This window comes from Aphelocoma coerulescens, chromosome 4 (assembly GCF_041296385.1).
Source record: "Aphelocoma coerulescens isolate FSJ_1873_10779 chromosome 4, UR_Acoe_1.0, whole genome shotgun sequence".
Taxonomy (NCBI): domain Eukaryota; kingdom Metazoa; phylum Chordata; class Aves; order Passeriformes; family Corvidae; genus Aphelocoma; species Aphelocoma coerulescens.
In genome coordinates this window covers 76,877,805-76,900,908 of record NC_091017.1, presented here as the reverse complement: position 1 = coordinate 76,900,908, position 23,104 = coordinate 76,877,805, and the positions used below count along the sequence as shown (strand labels likewise).

General features: G+C 44.0%; 1 protein-coding gene across 1 annotated transcript in view; it reads left to right on the top strand.

Annotated features, from left to right (window-relative positions):
• DDRGK1 (DDRGK domain containing 1) overlaps positions 1-23,104 on the top strand; it is a 34,208-nt gene that overhangs the window by 2,415 nt on the left and 8,689 nt on the right. The window contains exons 2-5 of the mRNA XM_069014777.1: positions 4,503-4,667; positions 13,709-13,815; positions 15,392-15,493; positions 22,674-22,796. Coding sequence (XP_068870878.1) covers positions 4,503-4,667; positions 13,709-13,815; positions 15,392-15,493; positions 22,674-22,796 — 497 coding nt within the window. The remainder of the gene's footprint in view (positions 1-4,502; positions 4,668-13,708; positions 13,816-15,391; positions 15,494-22,673; positions 22,797-23,104) is intronic.

Genomic DNA, 23,104 nt, shown 5'->3' with positions numbered 1-23,104 from the left:
ATTTCCAAATTGGTCTTGCATTTTTTACTGTGGTTTCAAGATATCTTTTACTTTAATATATTGGTTTCTGTCGTGATAAAGCCCTTCACAGGATTTCAGCTGCCGAGGATGACTTTGTTCTCTGTACACAACAGAAATTATTTTTCAGAACCACTGGGACTGCGGTGTATTTAATAGCTACAAAATTTAGTTTTAAGCAGGAATTTGCTTTCCTATTCAATTTTCTTAGGTGGAAAATGGAATCTGCCACAATTCTGCCAATAAATCTGTGTTGCCACAAGGAAAGGACTTGAAACCAGGGACATTTGTCTTAAAGAAGTGGTGGGAGCTCTCATCTTTTCTCTTTAACGTGCAGGGATTGGGGCAGCAGCTTCCTTTCATGTTTTCTCTTGGAAATTGCCTTTTAAAAATGTTCAAGGCTTGCATGCTTTAGGGAGCTAAGGATCAGGAGAGGTAAATCCTGTACCTTTGTAGTCCTTGGAAAGGTCACTTGGAGCAGCACAGTGTTTCCAGCAGGATCATGCCTGGACTTGTTCTGCTGAAAATGAAAAAAAAAAAAAAAAAGTAGTATTTTTGGTTTTTCATGTGGTTGCCACATCTCTTTGTGATAAACTGCACTGGGCTAAAGCACCTCGCTGGGAAGCTTCCACCTGTTACATTTTGAATCCCTTTCTGAATTTCACAGGTTTTGCATGGGGGCAGAAGGTGCTGGATGGTGCCACCAGCGTGGTGGGAAGTGCCACCACGTGTGAGGGTGCAGCAGGTGGAGCTCTGTCCCTTTCTGAGCACCCTCCAGACCTGCCAGCCCAGGTGTCACCTGCTTGTCTGATGGACCTGAGAGGAAGCTGCTGTCATAGGCAGGGGGTTCCTTCTCAAGAAAAGCACCTTTGCTGTAAGCAGAAGTTTGCACGATTTTGTCAAGGGGCAGATTTCTACCTGGAGAATGTAAAACGAGCTCCTGATCTGGGCTCTGAAAGTTTCTGTGGTGGTTTTTGCAGTGGTGCTTCACGTCCAGTTGAGGAAATATTTCTGCTTTCAGAGCACAGTTCAGTTCTCTCTCCATTCGGGAAGCAGACACAGCCAGAGTCTCCAAGCTGCTGCTGTGCCCTGGCTGACAAGTCAGCTGAAATAATCTCTTGACTGCACTGCTGCTTCCTGAACACCGAGGCAGAGCTGCTGTGCCCAGCACAGAGCTGTTCCTGGGCTTTGGGGGCTGAGTCAGACCCTGGACAACACAGCTTAAAATACAAACTGAGGCCATGACCATTTCTCAGACAGCTGTTGAGTGTTTTGTTTGTATTACCTGTTAATTTGAGGGGTTTATCTCATTAATTTAGGCTGGCCTGCCATTCTGCAAAGCTTGTGGATCACTTGTCTCACCTCTTTAATGCTGGCCATTAATTTTCACTCAGATGGCTCTGGATCAAGGCTAATTAGTGCTTGTGTGACTAATCTCTGCATGATCTGACTAGCCTGGGGTGCCACTTCTGAGACCTCTGCAGCTACAGGAAAATGAAGAGATGTGTTCAGATAAGTGCAGCAGCCAAACCCCGCCCTGTGCTGCAGGAGGGGGTGAAAAAAAACCCCAGCAGGGACAGACCCCAGAGCAAATCATTCTTGAGCTCAGAGCTGATGGTCAGTCCAGTTCCAAGAAGAAGCAAAAGAGATTTTTAAGTGTGTCCTCTGTTCTGTGGCGCCTCCCCTCTGTGTGCCATCAGTGGCATAGGGGGAGAGAGAGCACAGCTTAACTTTGAGTGTTCTGCAACAAAGGCTGTGTCTGGAGTCACGTCGGCAAATCCCTGACCCCTGAGGGAGCAGGTCCAGGTGTGTTACAGCAGAGCAAACGAGGGTTTGCTCTTCCTTCTGAGAAGGACAGGAAGAAATGCAATGAGTAACATTTTCCAAATGACTGCCCAGCTGAGTGCCTGGCAAACAGAAACTGTAGAGTACTCGAGTCAGAAAGGTTGGAGAAGCCCTCTAAGATCATCCAGTACCAACCATTCCCCCAGCACTGCCCAGGCCACCACTGCCCCACGTCCCCAGGTGCCACATCCACACAGCTTTTAAATCCCTCCAAGGATGGGGACTCCAGCACTGCCCTGGGCAGCTCTGCCAGGGCTGGGCAACCCTCTTGGTGAAGAAATTTTCCCAAATATCCAACCTAAACCTCCCCTGGCCCAGCCTGAGGCCGTTCCCTCTCCTCCTGTCCCTGTTCCCTGGGAGCAGAGCCCGACCCCCCGGCTGCCCCCTCCTGTCAGGGACTTGTGCAGAGCCACAAGGTCCCCCCTGAGCCTCCTTTGCTCCAGGCTGAGCCCCTTTCCCAGCTCCCTCAGCCACTCCTGGTGCTCCAGCCCCTTCCCCAGCTCCATTCCTTTCCCTGGACACGCTCCAGCCCCTCAGAGTCTTTCTGTGAGGGTCCCAGAGCTGCCCCCAGGACTGGAGGTGCCCCAGCAGTGCCAGCACAGGGGACGGGCACTACCCTGGCCCTGCTGCCACACCAGTGCTGGCACAAGCCAGGTGCCACTGGCTCATGTTCAGCCAGCTGTGTGCTGCTGAAAAAGAAACTGCAGTCAGGAAAAATATTTTAGGGACTGGAAGGAAGAAAAAAGCTTCATTAAAACATTTGTTTTCCTACTAAATGACAGTCCATAGTGGCTGAGTGTCTTCTGCTGTTAATGTGGATGTTTTGGAGATGTGACAGATACTATCCAACAAGTGCTTTGTGTGTTTGACTGTGATATGGGTCAGGTTTGGTGGGGTTTACTGCATCCTGAGCCCACTCCGTGCTGGTCACCTTGAGGAATTACTGAGTCTCCTGTAGAGAATTTAATGGAGAAAAGAAGAGAGCTTCGTTCATACATTTTTATCTGTGAGGGTTGAGCTCTTTGGTTTGAAATAAATGCATGACTTATAAATAGATTCCTCTTTCATAAAATGCAAAGCAGTCTCTGTTTCACAGGACAACAGGAACCAAAACCAGAATGAATGAGTGCTGGAACTGCTCATCTGCTGGGCAAGAGCATCTTTGGAATTACTGAGGGACAGTGAAGCTTGCCAGGTGGAAGGATGCTGAGGTTTGAATTGCAGCCTATCTCAAGAACTTAGGAAGAGAAATACAGCATTTGTATAAAAAGCTTTTTGCAGTTTTTGGCATTTAACAGTGTCCAAGAAGGGATCTGCTGCTCTGCCTCTGCAGGAAAATGTTTCCTGTAGCATTCCAAACGAGCATTATCATGCTGTGAATAGCACTGGGCAAGCCTTGAAGCGGAATGATGGCAGCTCTGGAGCTTGCACTCGGTGCTTTCTCCGAGCCCTGTTCTGTCTGCAGAGGTGGATGGGCCGGGGGGTGACAGCAGTGTGACAGTTCAGTGACTCACTTCCAAATGTCACAGCGTGCTGGGGCTGGAGTTTGTGGGGGGCCTGTGACATCTCTGCTGCAGCAGCCTGAGCTGCTGAGGGCTCTGCTGGCCAAACCCTGCCCCAGGTGGCTCTGCAGTCCTCCTGAGCTGGGGCTGCAGCTGTGTCCTTATCAGTCCCAAAGTCGGTGCTTTGAAGACTGAGAGAACTGAGGTGAGCTGCAGGCACACCTTTGGTCGCTGCATAGATTCAGTCATAATGAACCTCATTTTCTGATCAGAGATATGCTAATAGGAGTTTTTTTAGGAAGGCATTGTTTGGATCAGGGGATGCTGGAGACTTGGCACGGTGTGCAAAGCATTTTGTGATCCTGCTGGGACACATCATAATGCAGCAGATCACAAAATAAATGTGTCCTGAGTTGAAGTAAGTGAGTAGTTCTTACTGCAGTTTTCCATGAGACTATTTGAATATTTGCCTGAATTAAGGCTTCAGAGTTCATACTTTGCAGGATATGGAGCAGGTAACACTGTACACAATATCAGTTAGGCTTATCAACAGAATATGCAAAGCAGGTATCAAGCATGATGGTATTTTACCATTATCTGATTTTTTTTTTGCATTACTGCCGTAGTTAATAGCAACAGGAGGCCTCAAAAAAAAATCTGACCGTTTTCTCTGGAAAATTTCTGGAATGAACCCACTGGTCACTTCTGTCCTCCCAGCTGCTCCTGTTAGGATATTCTTCATTTGCCAGATCTTAATTAGTGACTGCAGCATATGCTGAGAGGATGGCAGTGAGAGCTGCAGTGACACTTGGTGTCCTGTGTGTACCTACCTGTGTTTTGGGGAGTTGGAATGAATGAAGTTACCCTGTAACTGTGTTTATTTCAGCTGTAATTTGTGATCCTTGTTTGCTCTTCAGGTTTTGTTTCATGTGTAATGATTTACATATTCCTCTCTGAAACATTCATACTCCGAGGTTTCAATCAGACGAATCTAAGTTACACAAGTACAAAATAAAAATAAATCTGAATACTTTGGAAACAAAAATGCCCTTTTGGGTCCTTGCTGTTTGATAACTCAGAACTGGTGGCAGAAGGGAAAGTCAGATTTAATAGGAATATTTTTTTTCCTTCTTGCAGCTGACGAGGAGCACCAGCAGAATGTGGCAGCAGCAGCAGCAGCAGGGGCCAGGCCCCGGCCCCACGGGGAGGAACGAGGAGAGGGGATGCCCAGGCGCCGCAGGAACATGGGGAACAGGCTGATGGCCCAGAGGAGAGCCCAGCAGGCAGAGGAGTGGCTGGAAGGTAACACTGGCTTCAGCTCGTCTTGCAAACACTGAAACAAACCTTCACGGCAGAGGCTGAGGTTGGGGAAGGGGTGCAGCTGCCTCCTGGAGGAAGTTGTTGAGTTTTGCTGATGGATTAGTTACAGGTTGACTATAATCTGTCTTCTCTCCCTACTTCATCCCCTTTCTCTAAATACTCCTTACATTTAACCTCTGCCTCCTCCTGAGGTGAATCCTGGCTATTTGTGGTGCCACTCTTCCCATCCTTCCTAAAATCTGCCTTTTGTACTTCTTGCTCAGCCATGCAGGGAATTAAATTAATCTTGGGAAAACAGAATCCACACCTTGCACTGAATAACAAGCTGTAGTAAAATACTGATTTCCTGCAAATTGGTGGGAAGCATTAATTCCCCAATGTAATGTCTGCAAAATGTGGAGTTGTCTCTCCGAGGAGCCATCCAGGTGGGTGATCAGGATCATGTGGATTACCTGGAGATCACCACAGACTACAGCATTTTGCCAGCAGGTTGTTGGCAATTTGCAGTTAGCAGCTACATTTCTGTGGTGTGGTTGTAGACAAAAATATGGTGATAAATAACGTCTTTCTACACCCTGTAAGTGTAACTCCCTTTTCTGGTGAAGCTTCACACGTTATTATCTTTATTGCTGGAGAGATGATATCACCATGATTCACCCCCCTGGATTCTTTCTACTTTCAGATCGTGGGTGAAGTGTTCAGGCTTTCTGCTCAAGTGGGCTCTGCTGCACTTGAGTTTGCAGTGGAGATCAGGGTGTTTTTGTGGTGTGCAGGAGGTGAAAGCACTGAGCACACACCTCTGTGATGCCTTCATTAGGGACTATTTGCCCTTTGTTCAGCTCTTCTTGCCCTGCAGTTTGCAGAAAGCCTCACGTTGGCAGGTGAATGTGCTTTTCCAGCTAATTATGCTCAGCACTTTCACAGATGGAGAATGGACAGGTGTGAACTTTTCAACTTTGGTTATTTCTTCTCATGTGATAACATCCTGGAAAGAAAATGGAGTCTAAAAATATTTGGTTTTCAACTCCAGACATCAAAAGTTTGAATGCTGAAGGCCGACAGCGAAGCTGTCAAAGCAAACGGCTCATCTTATCTTATCTTATCTTACTTTGTCACTTTAGCAATAGAAGAATCTGTGTCATTGGGCTTTATAAATAATTCTTTTGCAGCTTTCTGTACATCACATGCAAGAGCTGCTGCTTTTGCATGAAGTTCCCTTTGAAATGACATGCCTCCTTTTATTTGTTTTCTCTAATTTCTTACCCAAATTAAAACGGCTTCTTGCTCTTTGCTTCTGTTTTGTGCTGCTTCTCTGGGTGGTTTTATTCATATTTTGGGATGGTTTTTCCAAGTGGCTGAGCGCAGGTGCACAGCAGCAACACCAAAGCCTTTGGAGACTGAGCACAGACTTGAGCAGAGGAGCTGTGGAGAGAAGCATCTGTCCCTGGTTCCCCAGCACTGAGGTGCTCAGTGACCAGTAGCCATTATTGATTGGGATTAGCCACCCTCTGTGCTGCAAATCCTTCAGCCTGGCCCTGAGCTACCTGTCTTACTGTGGGGTTTGGGTTTTCCCCTTACAAAAGGATGTGTTACATGATTTAAAACCCTTTCTGTGGACATGTGCCATAAGCCTGGAATCACTCTTGGATTTATCCTCTTTTTTTTTGCATTTTCTCTGTGTCACTGCAGTATAGAGCAGTTTTGCCTAATTGCTGCATGCATTTGAACCAGCTGGAATAGCAAGTTCTCTCCACAGCAGAGTTTTGTGCTAAAGAATTCATTGACTCCATGGGAAGAGAGCCCAGTGCAGTGCAGGACAGGGCTGAAGAGCAAAGTTATTTGGCAATTTAGACAGAAACGCCAAACCCAAGCCAGTCTGCTTTCTCCACTCTTATCTTGTAAATGCTCTGAAAACTTCTGAACATCTGCAACTGAAGCAGATTTTTTTTGTTTGTTTGTTTGAATGTGTTGCAATATTTTACTGGTAAGTTTCTGTTCCGTGTGTGGAATTTCCACTCTGGGCCTGTGCTGAACTTTGGGCGAAGCTGCCTGATCCTACTCTGTCACTCTGATTCACTCCAATAAGTGATTTCTTCACCAACCCCTCACTGCAACATACCAAGCACTGACCTCTGGGAGGGTGTGAGGATGCCCTGACCCATCCCTGTGTCCCTGTAATAGTCACAAGGTGGAGTCAGGTGGGAAGTGCTGTTGCCACCAAAGAGTTCTGCCTGTTGGGAGCCAGTTCTGCTGACTCTAGGAAATGTCCCCAAAGCAGCACTTGCAGACTTTGGAGTTGTGGTTAGCACGAGGGTTTTCTGTTTTCCATCTAACAATCAGATTTCAATTCCAGAATGAGAAAGAAGCTTCAAGGGTAAAGTCGTAGGCCACGGTTTCTGCTGCCTGTGCTGAGCTGCTGCATTTTTGCCAGGACTCAGATCTCTCACAGAGTAATGGGGGAGGAGAAACAATCCCAAGCCCTGGGCATGAAGATTGAAAACTTCTAATTGTCCCTTCTGTAGCTGAAATCTTACTTGCAGGTCTGGATAAGGAGTTATTTAATACGGACAGGGATAGTAAATGATTATTTTCAGTATTCAAATCCACACCCATTGCCAATGGAGCTAAACCAAGTTGTAATTCTTCCTTCAGCTTGCTGGGTTAGGGAAAGACCTCTAAATTAGTGATAGAGTGTCACAGACAGAAAACAGTGCCACACTAAATATCTTGACTTTCCTCCCAGAAGGAAAACCCACACAGGTGCTGGGTTCCTGATTCCTGAGTTCCATGGGGGCTGTGCTGTGGGACAGGCCCAGTCAGGTGCCCACCCTGCCTCAGTTCACTGAGCAGTGTTTCTCAGTGGGGCTTGAGTGCTCCAAGGAGGTCACCTGTCAGGAGAACATCAGCACCTGCAAATACCCTCTGATAACCAAAGATTGCTGGGAGATGGTTCTCCTTGGTGACAAAGTAATTCTCAAAATGACTGAGACCCCCTGGGCCGTTCCACCAGCGTGACTTTCAGGCTGGCTTTATGGCTGAAAAATGGTCTTGATTGCCTTAAATTGCTCCATTTAATTCCAGCCACTACAGTCCTGCCTTTCCTGCAGCCCTCTGCAATCTGGGTGACTTGTTTAAAAAAAAGCCTCTGTGCTCTGCACATGGGAGCAGGGTGCTGCTCCTCTCCCTGTGGAAAAGGAGTCTGGAAGGAGAGTTGTGTATTCATGTGGTGAGGTTGAGATCCCAGCTTGCAGACTTAATTAACTCTGTGTGTCTTAATTTAAATTGAACCCAGACAGAGGTGGCTTTGTGGACTGGCTACAGCCAAGATGAAAATGCTGCAAGGCATAAATGGGTGAGGATTTCAGGCATTAATCATTTAGGGCAAGAGAGGCCAAGCTAAGCAGTGGGAAAAGGGGATAAATTGGAGTTGGACTGAGGGTTGTTTGGGGCATGGGGTAGTGTAAATAAATAGCATTACCCATTTCTAATTTCAGATTCCTTTTATTTACCATCCAAGGAGGGTGTGCTTGGCTCTTGTTTTGCCTGACTGATGCTCTGAGTGCATCCACTTGAACCCTGCTCACCTCTGGGTGGACATAAGGGTGTTTTGTTGAGTGCTTTTACTTGGTTGCTGATTGTGTGCAGAGAAAACACTTGTCCAGCTCTCAAACTGAGTTTATCCCTCCAAACCTGCCCGTTGTCCTTGAACACACCAAGGAGCTCAGAGGTGAAGAAGGTGCTTCTCTTGAGACTGCATTTTGGAGCAGAAAGTGACCCATCCATCCGATATTTACATCAAAAATGTCATTTCCTATGAAGTAACAGGAGACTCGTGAGGATGAAATAATGTCAGGTACGGTTGGGTCATCTTGATCCTGCTGTGGTAAAAATGACAAGAGTGAGGATCTGAGGCAAATGTGTTTGCTTGGGGGACTGTTGGACATTATTTCTGACAGTGGCTTTGTAAAAACATGCAGGGAGGGAGCCTGCCTGCCTTGGCACTCCTTGCAAGGGCTTTGTGGAGAGGCAGAGGCACAGAGCCTGTCCCAGGCTTGTGAGTGGGACACTGGCCTTTCAGTCTGAATTTTCTGTCACTTGGAGGGATGTCTGGGCCAAAACTTGCTGCTGTTGATGGGAGGGAGAGAGAAACTGGTGAATGTAACTGCCCTTAATCATGGTGTGGTGAGCAAGAAACAGACTTGTCTAAGAAATGACAGCACTTTCCAAAGGGTCCAACACAACAGGGACCACTGGGCAGCGCTCTGGGCCTGGTGGGGGTGTGGGGGAGGAAAAGAGGCAAAAGGGAGGGACGTGCCAGAAGAGCCTCAGCAGCCCAGTCCTTTTCCAGGGAGTACTTTTGAGGGTTTAATTTTGAAAGACACTCATTTTCACATCCTCAAAATGACCTCTCTGACTTGTTGCAAAAAGTGTTGCCAAAAAATGGGACTTTGTGTGGATCGTTACGTTTTGCTTTGGTTTTTTAACAAACAGAAAGTAAGGACTCCCTCAAAGAAATAATCTGGTTTTGGCAGGTTGCTTTTATTATTTACCCCAAATTGATACAAACTCTGGGCTCTCTACTTCTGGCAGCAACATAAAACTCCAGAAGGTTAAATATCCCAACATCTGCACGGCTTTTCTCTGAGCTTTGAGCATTGTACATCTGAGCACAGGTGTTGGAATCTCCACTACAGTGAACATCTGGTTAAATTATTTTACTTCCACAGCATCAGTAATGATAAATCCAACAGCTTTTGACAGTCTGAGTGCTCGAGCTTGTAAAATAAAACATGGTAAAGAAAAGTTAGAGTGCAACATAAATGAAATCATAATTTCCTCTCTTCTTTTGCATGGCAAGACTTGGAGATCAGAATCTCACATTTTTCATTGTGTTAATCACTATTGAGAAAGAAAGCACAAAACAAAGAATGTTTTTAAAGTTTTTAAAATTATAATAATTGGGCATTTTAAAATGCCCTTTATTGCTTTGTGTAGCATTTAAGATCAGCATTCAAATCTTGCAGCTAAAAAAAAATCTTGTATGAGTGTTTTCTGCTGGTTTTGGGGGGAAAATAATATAAAAATAGTTTTTCACCCCCATTGAGTGATGGATATTGTGCATAAGTTCAAGAAGAATGTGTTTGTGATGAAATCTCTTAAAATAAGCACTTTTTCTGAGTGCTGAAAGATCTGGAAAATGTGTAAATTTAGAACCGGTGATGTGGTCCCACGCTGTTCTTGTGAAATGGAGCTGCGTTAATTGGCGTAGTAGTTGAAATTATTTTAATGCTTAATCAGTAGGAAAACCTTTCTAGTACAGTTAAACTTTGACTAATATCCCAACTAGTGAATCAAAAGTCAATTTTGACTTGGTACCACTCATCCCGTGAGTTTGGTGTTCTCGGAGTGCCCCCAGTGAGTGTCTGATCCAGTCCAGGCACAGACAGGGTGTGGAAAGGGGAGGTGTGTGGTTTCTCACTTCTGCCAAAGGGCTTCAGCTGAGAATAAACTTTACCTTCTGCTCTGAAGGTCTGCTGTCCTTTGTGTCTGCTGCACTTTTCTGCCCTAAATGTGGCCTGCTTTTTGTGGCTTCAGGTTAATAAACCAGTTTCTTGTTCGGGTTCTAAAGTGGATAGCTACCAAATTAAATTTAAAATTAAAAAACACAGAAATTATTAGTTATTAGTTATTAGACTGTAATTAATCCCACCACAGGGTCATGTTACTCAGGAATGGCCACACCTTCCCTGTGGCTGGTGTCACACATCTGCTGGATATTAATTACGTGCTGTTAATAACATCTTCTGCTTTCAGGACGAACTGTTTTGCCTGGCATCTTCCCCACCCCCCCTTCTTTCTTCCACTCCTTTTGTTAGGTGCTGCATAAATAATAAATAAGGCAGCTGGCTGTGCCCAAAGGACTTTCTGTGAGTAGCCACATGTGCAGTTCTCATTCTTTTTCATGGATGAGAATCCATTTGCTTCGCCCAGAACTTAGAAAGAAACAAGACAAGGACAACTAGATCAGGTTGGATGGGGCTTGGAGAAACTTGGTCTAGTAGAAGGTGGGAGTGGCAGTGGGGTTGGAATAAGATGATTTTTAAGGTCCTTTCCAATCCAAACCATTCTGTGATTCTGGGATAACTGAAATACCTGATGCTGGTTGTTGATTTTGGAGGATTTTGTCTATTCTGTACACAGTACAGAATTCTGCTCAGTTTCTGTCCTTACAGAGAACATCAAGCACTCCAGCACTTTTTCTAATGGTACTGGCAAGCATTTTTAAAAAGAAGTCTGTAAATTTCAAGAAATTCAGGCACCTGTGTGACTGATAACTATTGCCTGTTGTGCTGCCTCTGAGTGTGTTCAAAATATTAAGGAAAAGCAAAGATCCCCTGAAGCCACCTCTCAGCTGGGCAGCTGAGCAACCCCACGTTTGTGTAAAGCAGGATATGTCTCACTGGTTGTGCTTTCTGACTCTTGAGATGGGAACTGGTGGGAATGCTGTGCAAGCTCTGGAAATCACAGAATGGGTGGGGTTGGAAGGAATCTTAAAGATCATCCAGTCTCACCCCCTGCCATGGGCAGGGATGCCTTCTGCTATCCCAGGTTGTTCCAAGCCCTGTCCAACCTGGCCTTGGACACTTCCAGGGATCCAGGGGCAGCCACAGCTTCTCTGGGCACCCTGTGCCAGGGCCTCAGCACTTTTCACAGGGATGAATTCCTTCCCAATATCCCATCTAACCCTGCCCTCTTTCAGTTTTAATGATGTCAGCGTTGTGGGGTTTCCCAGCTGGGCACAAACACAGGCTGCCCCAGCACAGCACTTGGGGGATGCCAAAGTGCTTTCACACACCATTAACTGAACATCTTGCATCACACCCAAGGCTCAGGGACAGATGGAGTGCAAGTTCCTATGGACTCACCCCCCATGGAGTCTCCCAGTGTTGTCACAGCCACGAGTGTGTGAGAAGTGATTGTTAAAAGCTGCTGAAACAATCAGTGCTTTATTAAAATGAAATAAAGAATTGCTGGCTGTGTGTGCAGCACCCTCCCTGCTTTTGGTGGAGCTATTCTGCTGTAACAACAAATTGATTCAGCAAATACTTTGACCATGTGTTTGTGTTGCTGTCAGCATGTTCAGGTTTATTTAGTACATATTAGTTGCTGCCAGGTTTGTGCACTGGTGACCTTTCCAGCTCTGCTGAATCACATGCTGTGTCTGCATCACCATCTCTATCTGTTGTTGGCTGTTGTAACTTCATGCACTGGAGAAAGCTTGGAGGAAGTGGTGCTTAAGGGGTCACATCAGATACTTCAAACAGGAGGAAAGCAAATGCTGAACAACAAAGGCACATTTGATCCAGGACTGGAAAAAAAAAGCTTTAAAAGCAAGCCTTCCTTAGATTTCTGCTTAACCTCTGGCTCAGTTAATCTTAATATAGATGAAATCTGAGAAGCCCTCAGGTGGAATAGTGTCATAGATGGGGTTTTATACTTGAGGTGTTTGCAAGAAATAGTTTTCTAAACAATTAATTTTGGAGTAATAACTGCCAGTGCTGGGTGTGCTCACTCATTGTGTTTGGAACTCCCCTTGATCCTGTATTTAAAATACAAATAAAGTTATTTTAAGCATCATTAAAATTATAGAAGCAACTGTGTCAGGTCTGAGTATCCCTCCTTGCTCTGTGTGGTGCAGGAAGGGGAACCCTTTTGATCATCCCAGTAATCAGACTCCAGGAATTCTCTGAAGCCCAACTCAGCAACCAGGCTCATCTTAATTCCATCTCCTGAAAACAGCTCAGTTATTTGAGAGCCACCTACACAGCTCTCAGATAGATTTATTTCACATGATGTCTCAGTGGTTTAACCATAGTCCCATTCTGTGTCTTGGAATTAGTAAAACAAGAGTGCTTCCAACCTAATTCTGCATGTAAAAGAAGGGGGAGTATCATTCCTCCATATGCTCCTTTCATAGCAGCTTTTTGGGTTCCCAAAAAAGGGGACCAGGTGCTCTGGAGAGAGCTCCCTCCAGAAAACATCCTGGCACCAGCCCTGCCAAATCTGTTGCAGTTTGGATCTGAAGTCAGCATCGAGCAGAACAGCACTGGGGATGCTCAAAGTACCAGTTATTTTACCCAAAAAGGGGATCCATGTGTGAGGCTCCTTCATTTTGGTCCTGCCATGACTGTGAATGTGTTGTGTGGTGTTTGTGCAATGAGCTGAGGATTTCTCTTGGAGTGTTGAGGTCAGTCCCCAGTACTCTGGTGGGATCAAGGGCTGATTTAGACCAGCAAATAAAGTGGCCAAATGTTCCTGAGCTTTGGGCAGGGAGGAAGTGGTTGCCTTTAAAAGCTCTTCTTCCTCAGCTCCTGAGTGAGCAGAAACCCTCATTTGCACAGCCTTTGAGCAAAACTCTTTCATATTTCCCTGCTGCAGAAATCACCTCTGTAAACAGCCATTTGTCATACAACAGGCAGATATTTACATGTCATTTTTTTTGCAGGCAGACCCAAGATTTGCATTTCAAGGATTTTTTTTCCCCTCATCCCTGAATGGTTAGTTCTGTCAGGCTAGAGCCAGTGGATGAGTGGGGTGCCCCTGAATCCCACTTTTTCAAGGGATGTCTGCTGTGCAAAGCCTGAGGGTAACTGGGAAGAAAGTCTCTGCAGGCCAGTGTTGAGCAGATAAACAATGACAACCATTAGCACAATTTCTGTATCAGAGAAAGTCTCTCTTTTAATTGTGGAAAGCAAGAAATATTTATGAAAAGCCTTCCTTCAAAGGATCAAGGAAATTTTTACTTCTGTCTTCACTTGAGTGTGTGTTTGCCTTGTTACTTCTGCTCTGTGGCTTTGGCAGTCTCCTGTGATTTTTTTTTTTTCCTTTTTCCATCTAAAAGGTCTTGTCTGAAGTGCATGTGTGTCTCCTTTTCATCTGCTGCTGCTTTAGGCAGCACTGAAGTTTCTCCAAGGGACTTTTTTACAGATGATTTAAAATCTGTCATTTATGCAATGTTGCAGAGGAAGAGGATGCTGAGGAGGTGCCAGAATTTCAGGTGTCTGGGAAAATTGGAGCAAAGAAGCAGAGGAAACTAGAAGAGAAACAAGCCAGGAAAGCACAGAGAGAGGTGAGTATTTCCTGCCACGTATTGAGCAGAGCCTGAACAGCTCAGCAGAGAACTGGGGATGAGACAGCCCAGAAAGGCAAAGGCAGTGTCATCACTAAATGGTTGTTTTATTTTAAAATTGTAAATTCAGCTTTTGCTGGCCCAAGAGGGCTATGGAAAACAGTGTCTTATTTTCTTTCCATTCAGACTTGTGGGGAGGAAGGGAGTTAAACTCTTGAATAGTTAAACTCTTGAATGCTCTTTCTTGGATGTTTCCACTGCCTTCAGCTTAATGTCGGCACTGTCTCCCCTTTAAATACCCTCCAACCCCCCTGGTGTTGTTGTAACACCCTGGGCAGTTGTGAGGAGTGGTTCAGGTGCTCTCAGAGTGCAGAAACTTGGTGTGGTTTTACGTGCTTAGCCATATTTATTGTTTTTACAGATTGGAGGATATGAAAAGCATTTTGCTTTTGTTAATCTCAGGGAGGCTTTTCAGCCTTCTGAGCTGTGCCTGTGGAAGGCAGCAGTTTGTGCATTAGGTCCTTGGAATTGTTCTATATATTTTTTGCAGACTCTGTATTGTTCTGTATGAACATTTCTAAAGCTTGTGAAATCCCAAGTTGGGGATTTTAGTGTCACCTGAGGTTTAAATCCAGTGTAGTAGATGGAGCAGTTGGTAATAAACTTAATTATTGGTTATATATAAACTTCCATTACAAACCTTTTCTCACTCAGTGCTTTCATGATTTTGTTGTTACTTTCCATGCACATTGTGTTTAATTTTCCTTTTTATGTTGTGGAAAATCTGAGCAAAGTTGGATGAATGAAGTTGATGAATGAAGTTGGATAAGCATCAGTTGGTGGAGCGAGGAATCTCCCGCTTCATTTTAAAACACGCTGATTTTTATTTTCCCATGTAGACAGATAAATTCCTTGGATGGGGCTTTTTCTCTGAAACAGTCAAAACCAAATCCTCCACTGGAATATTTTCTGCTTGTCCTCTTAATATATTTTCAAATTTAAGTATCCCAAAGAGCCTGAAAAAAAAAATCTTTAAAAAATACACTAAACACCCTTCTTATTTTTCCCTCATTTTTCAACAATCTCTTTGGCTTAAAAACAAAAATAAAATTATTTCAAGAGACCACTTCAGCTTTTTCTGTAGGAGATTCTGCCCAGGTTAGTGATACATTTGAATGCACTTATTTTTACAGTTTGTATTCCAAGTCCTCTTTTTTTCTTCCTTGGAATCCATTCTAACTAAACTTCAAAGGGGGAGAAATGGAATGCCACGACACAACATTGCTTAATATCACTGTAGTAATAAGCTCATGAGCACATTCAAAGTTAAACTGTTACTGAGATACAGATAAGACAAGCGAGGAGGGTAATTTCTAAATTTACCACAATGTCGAGTGTGCTGAAGGGGAGGGGAAGTGAAATGAGAATGACTTTTTCTGATTATTCTTTTTGATGTTTCTTTCCGAGCAGGCATCTAAAAGGTGGTGAGAAACCCCCCTGTGGTATCACAATATGAAATTCTAAAATGTCTGTATTAAAAAAGAGTAAGGCTTGGCTTGCATAATGTTTGTTTTAGGCTGAAGAAGCAGAGAGAGAAGAACGGAGAAAGCTCGAGTCAAAAAGAGAGGAGGAAAGGCGGAAAGAAGAGGAGAGAATTCGTCTGGAGGAGGAACGACAGGTGGGAATAATTGTATTTACATATGGAAATACTGAGCCAGGTTTGGGTTTGGGATTGCTTCTGGGGGCTTCTGTGACCAGGGACCTGCAGGGACCACAGGGTCTGTCCTGCTCCATCCTCAGCCAGCATTTGGACCTCAGGGCTTTGGCCAGCCCAGCTCTGAGTGTCTCCTAAGGATGGAGATGTCACAACTTCCCCTGTTCCCTTTGAGCTGCCAGCTGTAACCAGCAGGGCAGAAAGTGAAAGGCAGCAGCAACTGATTTTGCAAGTGTTGTGTGAAATTGTGTGATTTCATTCTAACTCTGCATATTTGCATGTGCTTCCCAATTAGAGATCTCTAAGCTATGCATGTGTTAGCAGGAGTGACCCAGAAAAACAGGTACTGCTCAGCTGAAATGCTTTTGTTGAATAACTTTTCATTAGTGAGGGAGACAAACTTGAGTTCAGAGCTGCTTTTTGTACTCAGGCCATCAGTGCTGCTGGCTGAGAACTTCATGCTCTGGTGCTGCTTCAAGTTGTGTGGTGGCTTTTCTTCTGGAGGAAAGGACAGAGGTGTTCTGCACAGTCCTGAGATGAAAAATTGCAGCCCTCAGCTCTCACTGTGCATTTTTTTGGATTTTTTGGAAATTTATGTCTCTGCTTTGTAGAGATTTATTTTGATTTTTTCCAAGTTGTGTAAGTGGGGTGTGTTGCTGATGATATTTTTTAAAGGAAGAGACAATTTTTCCTTTCCTCTGTCAAGGGCATGAAGGCAGGATAAAGAAATTTAAAATCAAATAATCTATACATTACACATACAGATTTTATCCATGAGATCTTTATGTGAATGTCCATTTAGCTCTGGGGTTGTCCCCCCAAATCCTTTCCCTTCTGAACTCTCATTTCCTTTCCATCAGTAGAAGTCTTGAATTTCAGAAATTGAAAGGAGAGAATGTCAGTACTACAACATCAGGATATATAGAATAGTCTGAGACTTCGTAAAGCAGCTTGACCAAAATTCCAGAGTACCAATAATTCCACAGCCTCCCTTCCAAGAGAGATGTACAAATGTATTCTTTTAGTATTTTCCTCAAGTTCTGGGAATTTCATCTTCTTGAAACCCCGAATAATGGGCTGGCCTGCTCAGAAGGGGCTGTAGCACAGGACTGAGATGTTCTCCTGGGATTTTACCTGGGCTTTAGCAATTCAGCTGCATCATCAGGATCACTCAGGCATCATTGAAAAGTTGAATAGAAAATAAGGGTGAAATTCTAACCAGAGATCTCTTCACACAGAAATATTTATTTAGTTTGTTTTTTGTTTTTTTTTTTAATTTTGTTTCTGTTCAGTTGAGGGGCTGTGTAATTAATATTTGGTTGAATGAAGGAACTCTTATTTGTTTCTGTTTTAATTTACAGTATTCCTAGTAAAGACTGCACTACAGCACTTCTGTTTCACCAGGCTCAGGGAAAAAGAGGAATATAAACTAAGGCTCTGGTTTTATTTATTTATTGATTTATTTATAGATTTTGTGCCCAGCAATCCACAGAGTACTTCCTAGAACTTGGAAAATTGCTCAAATGCCTGAATCCAGCTTGATGGTTACTTTAGCCAGTACCTTCCTCAGCCACTGAAATTCTGTAAATTTTAAGCTGCTTTAGTTTGGTTTAATTATTTGTTTTCCCAGTGTTTATCAGGACAGCAAGCCCACCCACCAGGCTACATCAGGAATATTATTTTGCCTCTCAGAGGAAAGTGCTTTCAATTATTTAATTTTTTTGCTTGTGTTTTAAGTTGTTAATCCAGTAACTGCTGAACATTTGGAGCGTGGATCAAAGTAAATGTGTCTGACATCATTTAATGTCCATGCTCAAGTGTTTTCTTGTCATTTTAAATCTCTCTTCATCAGAGTCTTTAACAGGAAACAGAACAATTGAAGAGCTGTCCATGTTTAGGTTCCAGTTCCTGCAAAGCCAGCAGCAGCATGGGGAGTGTGGTAACAACAAACCTTCAGTGATTGAGCCTTGACAGGGGGATGGGAGGGGAAACAAATTGAGTGGATATTTGATTGCTGTGCCTGTAAGCAGAGCTTGTCCTTAGGCTCAGAACATCTTATCTTTCCAATCTTGTTATAGATTCAGGATGTGATGGAAAAGGACCAGCCTCTGTGAGCAGTGAGAGGATCATTGGGTTGTGGAATACATAGGATAAAATGTCATTTATTTTCCTCTAGAGGAGGAATTCTTCATTGCCATGAGTAATGTCTTGGCACCTTGTGGACTTCACACGTGATGAAACCATCCCTCCATCGAAGTTAGGAGGTGGCAAGGCAGAATTCTGAAAGGTAGCTCAGGTAGTGACTGATAGTCAGGAGATAAAAACCAGGGGGGAGCTGGTTTTTATAGAGGCATTTTGGTCACTGACATTGCTGTAGTTTATGTAATCCCACAAGGCACAAAAAATTCAGAGTTTGCCACTGAAGTTTGCCTGAGAAATGTTACAGTTGTCAGATACCTCATTTTCCCCTTCCTTTCCCAGTACCTGAGAGTATTTCTGCAGGTACACTGACAGTGGCAACTCCCCAGACAAGCAGAGCCAGCTTTGGTAGCTAAATTCCACTTTGAACCTTTTTTTTTCAGTCTCTCTCCCAAGAAGTGCTACTAAAATTGTGCTGACAGGTGGGAGCTGTACCTTGAGGGAGTTCTGGGAGCTAAAATTTTGCCTAGTCTTGAGAAAAATACCCTCTGCTTCTATTTCAATGTATTTGTATGCACTTACAAATAAAATGTGGTTGCCCCTTGACTTGAGTGTTGCAAACCAGATTATGTATTTTTAAATTCAAGTTTCCTTTCCAGTGTTCTGCTGACCTGATTGGCTACAGGCCTGAGGAGGCTCCTTTGTAATTGGCATTTGCTTCAGCTCTGCTTTACCCTGGGGATTTCCCTTTCACTCTTGGAGTTTTTTGGTGGTGAGCTGGGTTTACCAACTGACACCTTATCAATGAGAGTGAACTTCCTCTGATGTTGCAAAACAGAGTCCTCAGCCAAAACTTTGCAGATTGCTCACAATAAAGGCTCTTTTTCCTTTGCCTGTGCACAGAGATTTTGGTAAATTTGCATTTAAGTGCCTAAATAAAAATGGTCTGGATCTGCAGAGCTCTAGAAGTGGAGGGTCAGCAGGATCACAAGGAGCCTCTGCAAGGTTTGACCCGAAAGTTTTGCCTCTTTGATATTTGATCACATGAGCAGAGGCACCAAGTTTTAGTTGGTTTATGATGTGAACATCAAGATTCGTGTGTTTCTCAGCAGAGCTGTTCATGATCTGTTTGATATTTATATCCATTTTTCCTACATAAACAGTGCATTTCTGGGGGCTGCTGGAGAACCACTCCATAATTTCAGTTGACACATCAGTTTTCAAGTGTGTGTATACTTCCCTCAAAATTAATTTCTCCTAAGGGAGTACGAGCTGAAAAGCTTGCAATAAACCTCCTTCTCCTGTGATTTTGAAGGGATAAGGACACTTGCTCTGTCTGAGCAGTGAGGGGGACAGGAGTCCTACAGATCATCTGCTCTGTGCCACATTTTCACTGCAAAGTCGCTTTTGGCTTCCTGCAGAACCTGCACTGACAATACAAAAGCTGGATGCTGTACAAGGAAGGTTTCTGTGGTCCTTGACCCTCAAAACAATCAGGATGCTCTTCCTCATCCTACAAATTAAGGAAACAGCCACAAATAAAGGAATGACAGGGAGCAGGTAGTGGCTGAAGAGTGTCCAGTATTTGCTCTGCCTTCCTCACTACCAGTGAGATCTTTTCCACCCAAGCAGCATCCCAGAACTCCTGAGCACTTTTCAGTGATCCCAGAAATCAAGTTGTGCCTCCAGCTGTAAGCCATAGAGAATTTTTGGGATGCTGTGGGTTTCACTTGATAAAAGGTTGGGCTCTTGTGCAGCTGGCACAAGGAATGTGTTTGGCAATAATCCCTGGGACCAAGGTAAGAGGCAAACAGAGGGTGATGATCTGAAAGGAGCCTCACAGCAAATCCAAGTCCTCTGTGGGCAGGGGGGACTGGGTGAGAAAAAGAACAGAAGGAACAAAGGTTTGAGTGACTAATTTATTTATTTGTTCAATAAAAATGTGGTCAAAGTGGGGTAGTTTGTTCTTCACATGCAGTGGAATAAACTGATCAAAAAGAAATCTTTACACTGTTCAAGCCCCCAGTGTGGGTCACATGTAGATGGGTGAGGAGAGAGGCAAAGCTGCTTCAAAAAAACCCAAAAAATAAAAGCAGGCAGCTGAAGATGAGCATCTGCAGATACCAAATTTCCATCTGCTGGGATTTCCCCAGCACCCCACCCATGGCTGTAGGGTGGCCCAGCTGCTCTCTGATCTGAGCCACAAGCTCAGAAGGCAGCTGAGTGCCAGAGATGTGGGGTTTGAAATGTGGGTTTGAGCCCAGTGCCCTCTGTGTGATGCACGGAATCCTGGCCTCAGTTCTGTGAGGAGACCCCGAGGGGCTGGGGGTGTTTCTTTGTATGGACACACTGGGCTTTGTGGGAATGCTGCTGCCTCAGTTTCACCCTGCAGCTCCCATGCAGCTGCTCCATGAGCATGTGAGAGAGGAAGGTTAAGAGAGATGGTGGAACAAAAAAAGCTGGGAATAAATATTCCCAAGCATCCTGACTCTGCCAAGGCTCCCCTGCTCAGCCTCCATGTTGCCTCTCCCTGGGCACTTGTGCAAAATTGTCTCTCCTCTTGCTCTGAACCAAGCTACAGTTTGGATAAATCCTTTTTTCCTACAGATTCAATCATAGGTGAATTTAGGTTGTAAAGCATGCGAGGCTCTGCATGAATTTTTAATTTTTAGATGAAAAAAGCAGCTGGAAATACTTAATGTCATGGAGGAAGCTACAACCACCAGGAAGCTTTGAGGGCTGACACACTTTAGCAACCAAAGCAGTGGCTCAGAGCACCTGGAAATGCTCTGCTGATCAAAATTTAGCATCTGGAAAACGAACTCCTGCTGGCAAAGGAGGGGCTGGTAGCTGAGTGCTTTGCCAGTCTCGTGGCAGAGCTGCTTTTCTGTGTGTCTTGGGGGTGGAAGTGCTGATAGGAACGCACTGGGATGCCTCCAGAAAATGCAAGGTGCTGTTTGTCAGGTAGGGAAGGACCACAGGAATGAGCCTTGCCCGTTTGTGGGACCTTCCAGAAGCAAGAAAATATATTTTAATTATTGTTGCTCTCAATTACAAATGGGACACTTCTGATTTTTTCTCTTTTTTTTGTAGAACCATCTAGAAATTATTTACCAGAGCAATTTTGAGGCTTTTTGATTGCTTTTTTTTTCCTTTATTTCAAATCCTGCTGAATTACAACCTCTCTAATAGACAGGGGGAAGAACATTATTTTTGTCTTTCCAGGATCAAGATTAAATTTAATGCACTTAAAAGAAAAGAACAATTTGCTGTTGCTTCCAAATGAAATACGGTTATGTTGCTCTTGGCATCTGAAGTGCATATAAGGAAAAAAAATCTGCTGTTGGATTAATTGTTGTGGTGATGAATGACCCAAAAAATGATCTTGTTTTGTCTCAAGAGCTTCCTCAGATCTGTAGATTTTTCATGAGATAGCAGTTTGAAAAAATGGATTTGGCTTTGCAGATGCACTAAGATCCGTCCAGTCCTGTTTTTCTCATTCTTGGATGTTGGCAGGATTCTTCCTCCTGACTTTCTGGGAATTAGATGGAAAAAAAAAAAAAAAGAGACCAAATACTCTTTGTGTTTTATCAAAGGGCAGCTCTCCCATCCCCATCTCTGGTACCTTGCTGGTTTTGGCCTTACGTGGCATCTTTTATAATATGGATATTTTTCTCGGTACTGAATGACCTGTTCCTGTCTCTTCCTGTTTTAATGGAACAAATATTTACGCCTCAGCTATTTAAGGAAGCAATTACCATATTTCTGTCACAGATGTAGCATGGCAAGCATTTAGAAATCAATATTGTTCTTTAAAAGATCAATTCCCCTGCTAATGATAGAGGAGTGTCCTGGGCTTGTCACTGAAATTTGAAGAACTCCTCTGTTTGTTTTAATCAGCCTCTGGAATGTGATGGAGGCAGAGGCCAGATCCTTTTGGAATTTCTTTGTACCAGGTGCTGCACAAACATAAATTTCTCTGTGGAAGAAACTGTCCTGTAAGGAAACATTTTTGTTCTGTGTGAGCTATAGAATCTTTTAGATTGGAAAAGGCCTCCAAAATCATCAAGTCCAACCTTCAAATTTAATCCAACCTCCTCTTGGAGAAGAGCAAAACAAATTTTAAATTAAAATAATGGAAAGCTGCAAATTTAGGAGTTCCTGGTAAAAAACTGTTGTTATTTGAAACATTTTCTAAGTAATCTGTCACGTTCCCAAACCTTTAATCACCATTTTGCTTTGTGAAGGTGTGAATTCTACAGAACCAGGCATCACCATGCTGGGCTTGGAGTTTTCTGGGTCAGCTTTATGGTGGGCTTTAAGGCTTTAAGATTTATTTCAGGGGTAGGCAATGAAGGGGTTTTTTTATTGCAGGTAACTAAAAGCAAAGCCTGAAGCTTTTGTTTAACAATCAAATGTGTAAAAAACCCTTTTGTTAATAGAATCATGCCTTGCCTCCTGTGCCTAAAACACTTTATACAGTCCTTTCCATTCCATGAAGGCACAGCTTCTGGAGGAAAGTCTTCATAAGAAAAGAGATTTTCCTTGAAAACTTGATTTTACTTGAAACTTTTACAGGCCAGCTTTTCCTCTCCACTGTGTAACTCCACTGTACTTGTGAGCTCTCCCAATGTCCTGTAGTGGCAGAGCAGAATTGGGGCCGGTAACCAAAAGTGTGGATGTTGCATCAAAGTGCAGGGAGGGGCAGGGACTTCCTGTCAGAAGCAGCAGATTCATGCAAATGAAGCAGGGCAGGTTGCTATTTAAGAGTGGTTTTCTGCCCTCTGTCAGCTCTGGTAAGAAGCAGCCTTGGTGTGGAAGCCAGCACTGGGTGTGAGATGGTCACTGCCTCGGGGGTGGCTTGTGAGACTCGTGCCATCAAGGGAGAGCTTGGACTCCTTTTCAAAACTTTTTATGCACTGGCTGCAGATGAAGAAGATGCTGCTTCACTTAAAACCTTACTTGGGAAAGAGCAAACTGACCACTTGTCATCTTTTCTGTCCAGGAAGAGGAAAAAAGGAAGGCAAAGGAAGAAGAGGAGAAGAGAGAGTATGAAGAGTACCTGAAGCTGAAGGAGAGTTTCGTAGTTGAAGAGGAAGGGGTTGAAGAATCAATGACAGAGGAACAGGTATGTGAGGCTGGTTCTGCAGTTCCCCTTCTCTTTGTTAGACTTGCTGCATTCTGTCTCGTGTAAAATGAACTCAAGAGCAGGAGTCAGCCAAAGGTTTTTCCTTGTGAAAGCTAAATTGTGTCCGTGGCACAGGTTAACCTGGAATATTTCCTGGGGAATGCTGCAGTTCCTCATACCAGACTCCTATGGGCTATTTTAGAGTTCTGAGGGAAATGTCTCTTGCTGGAAATGAGTTCTGTCCTCCCTGTGTCTAAGAGCTGAAATAAAACTCATTCTGGAATTCAGATAATCTCTCACCGTCAGCA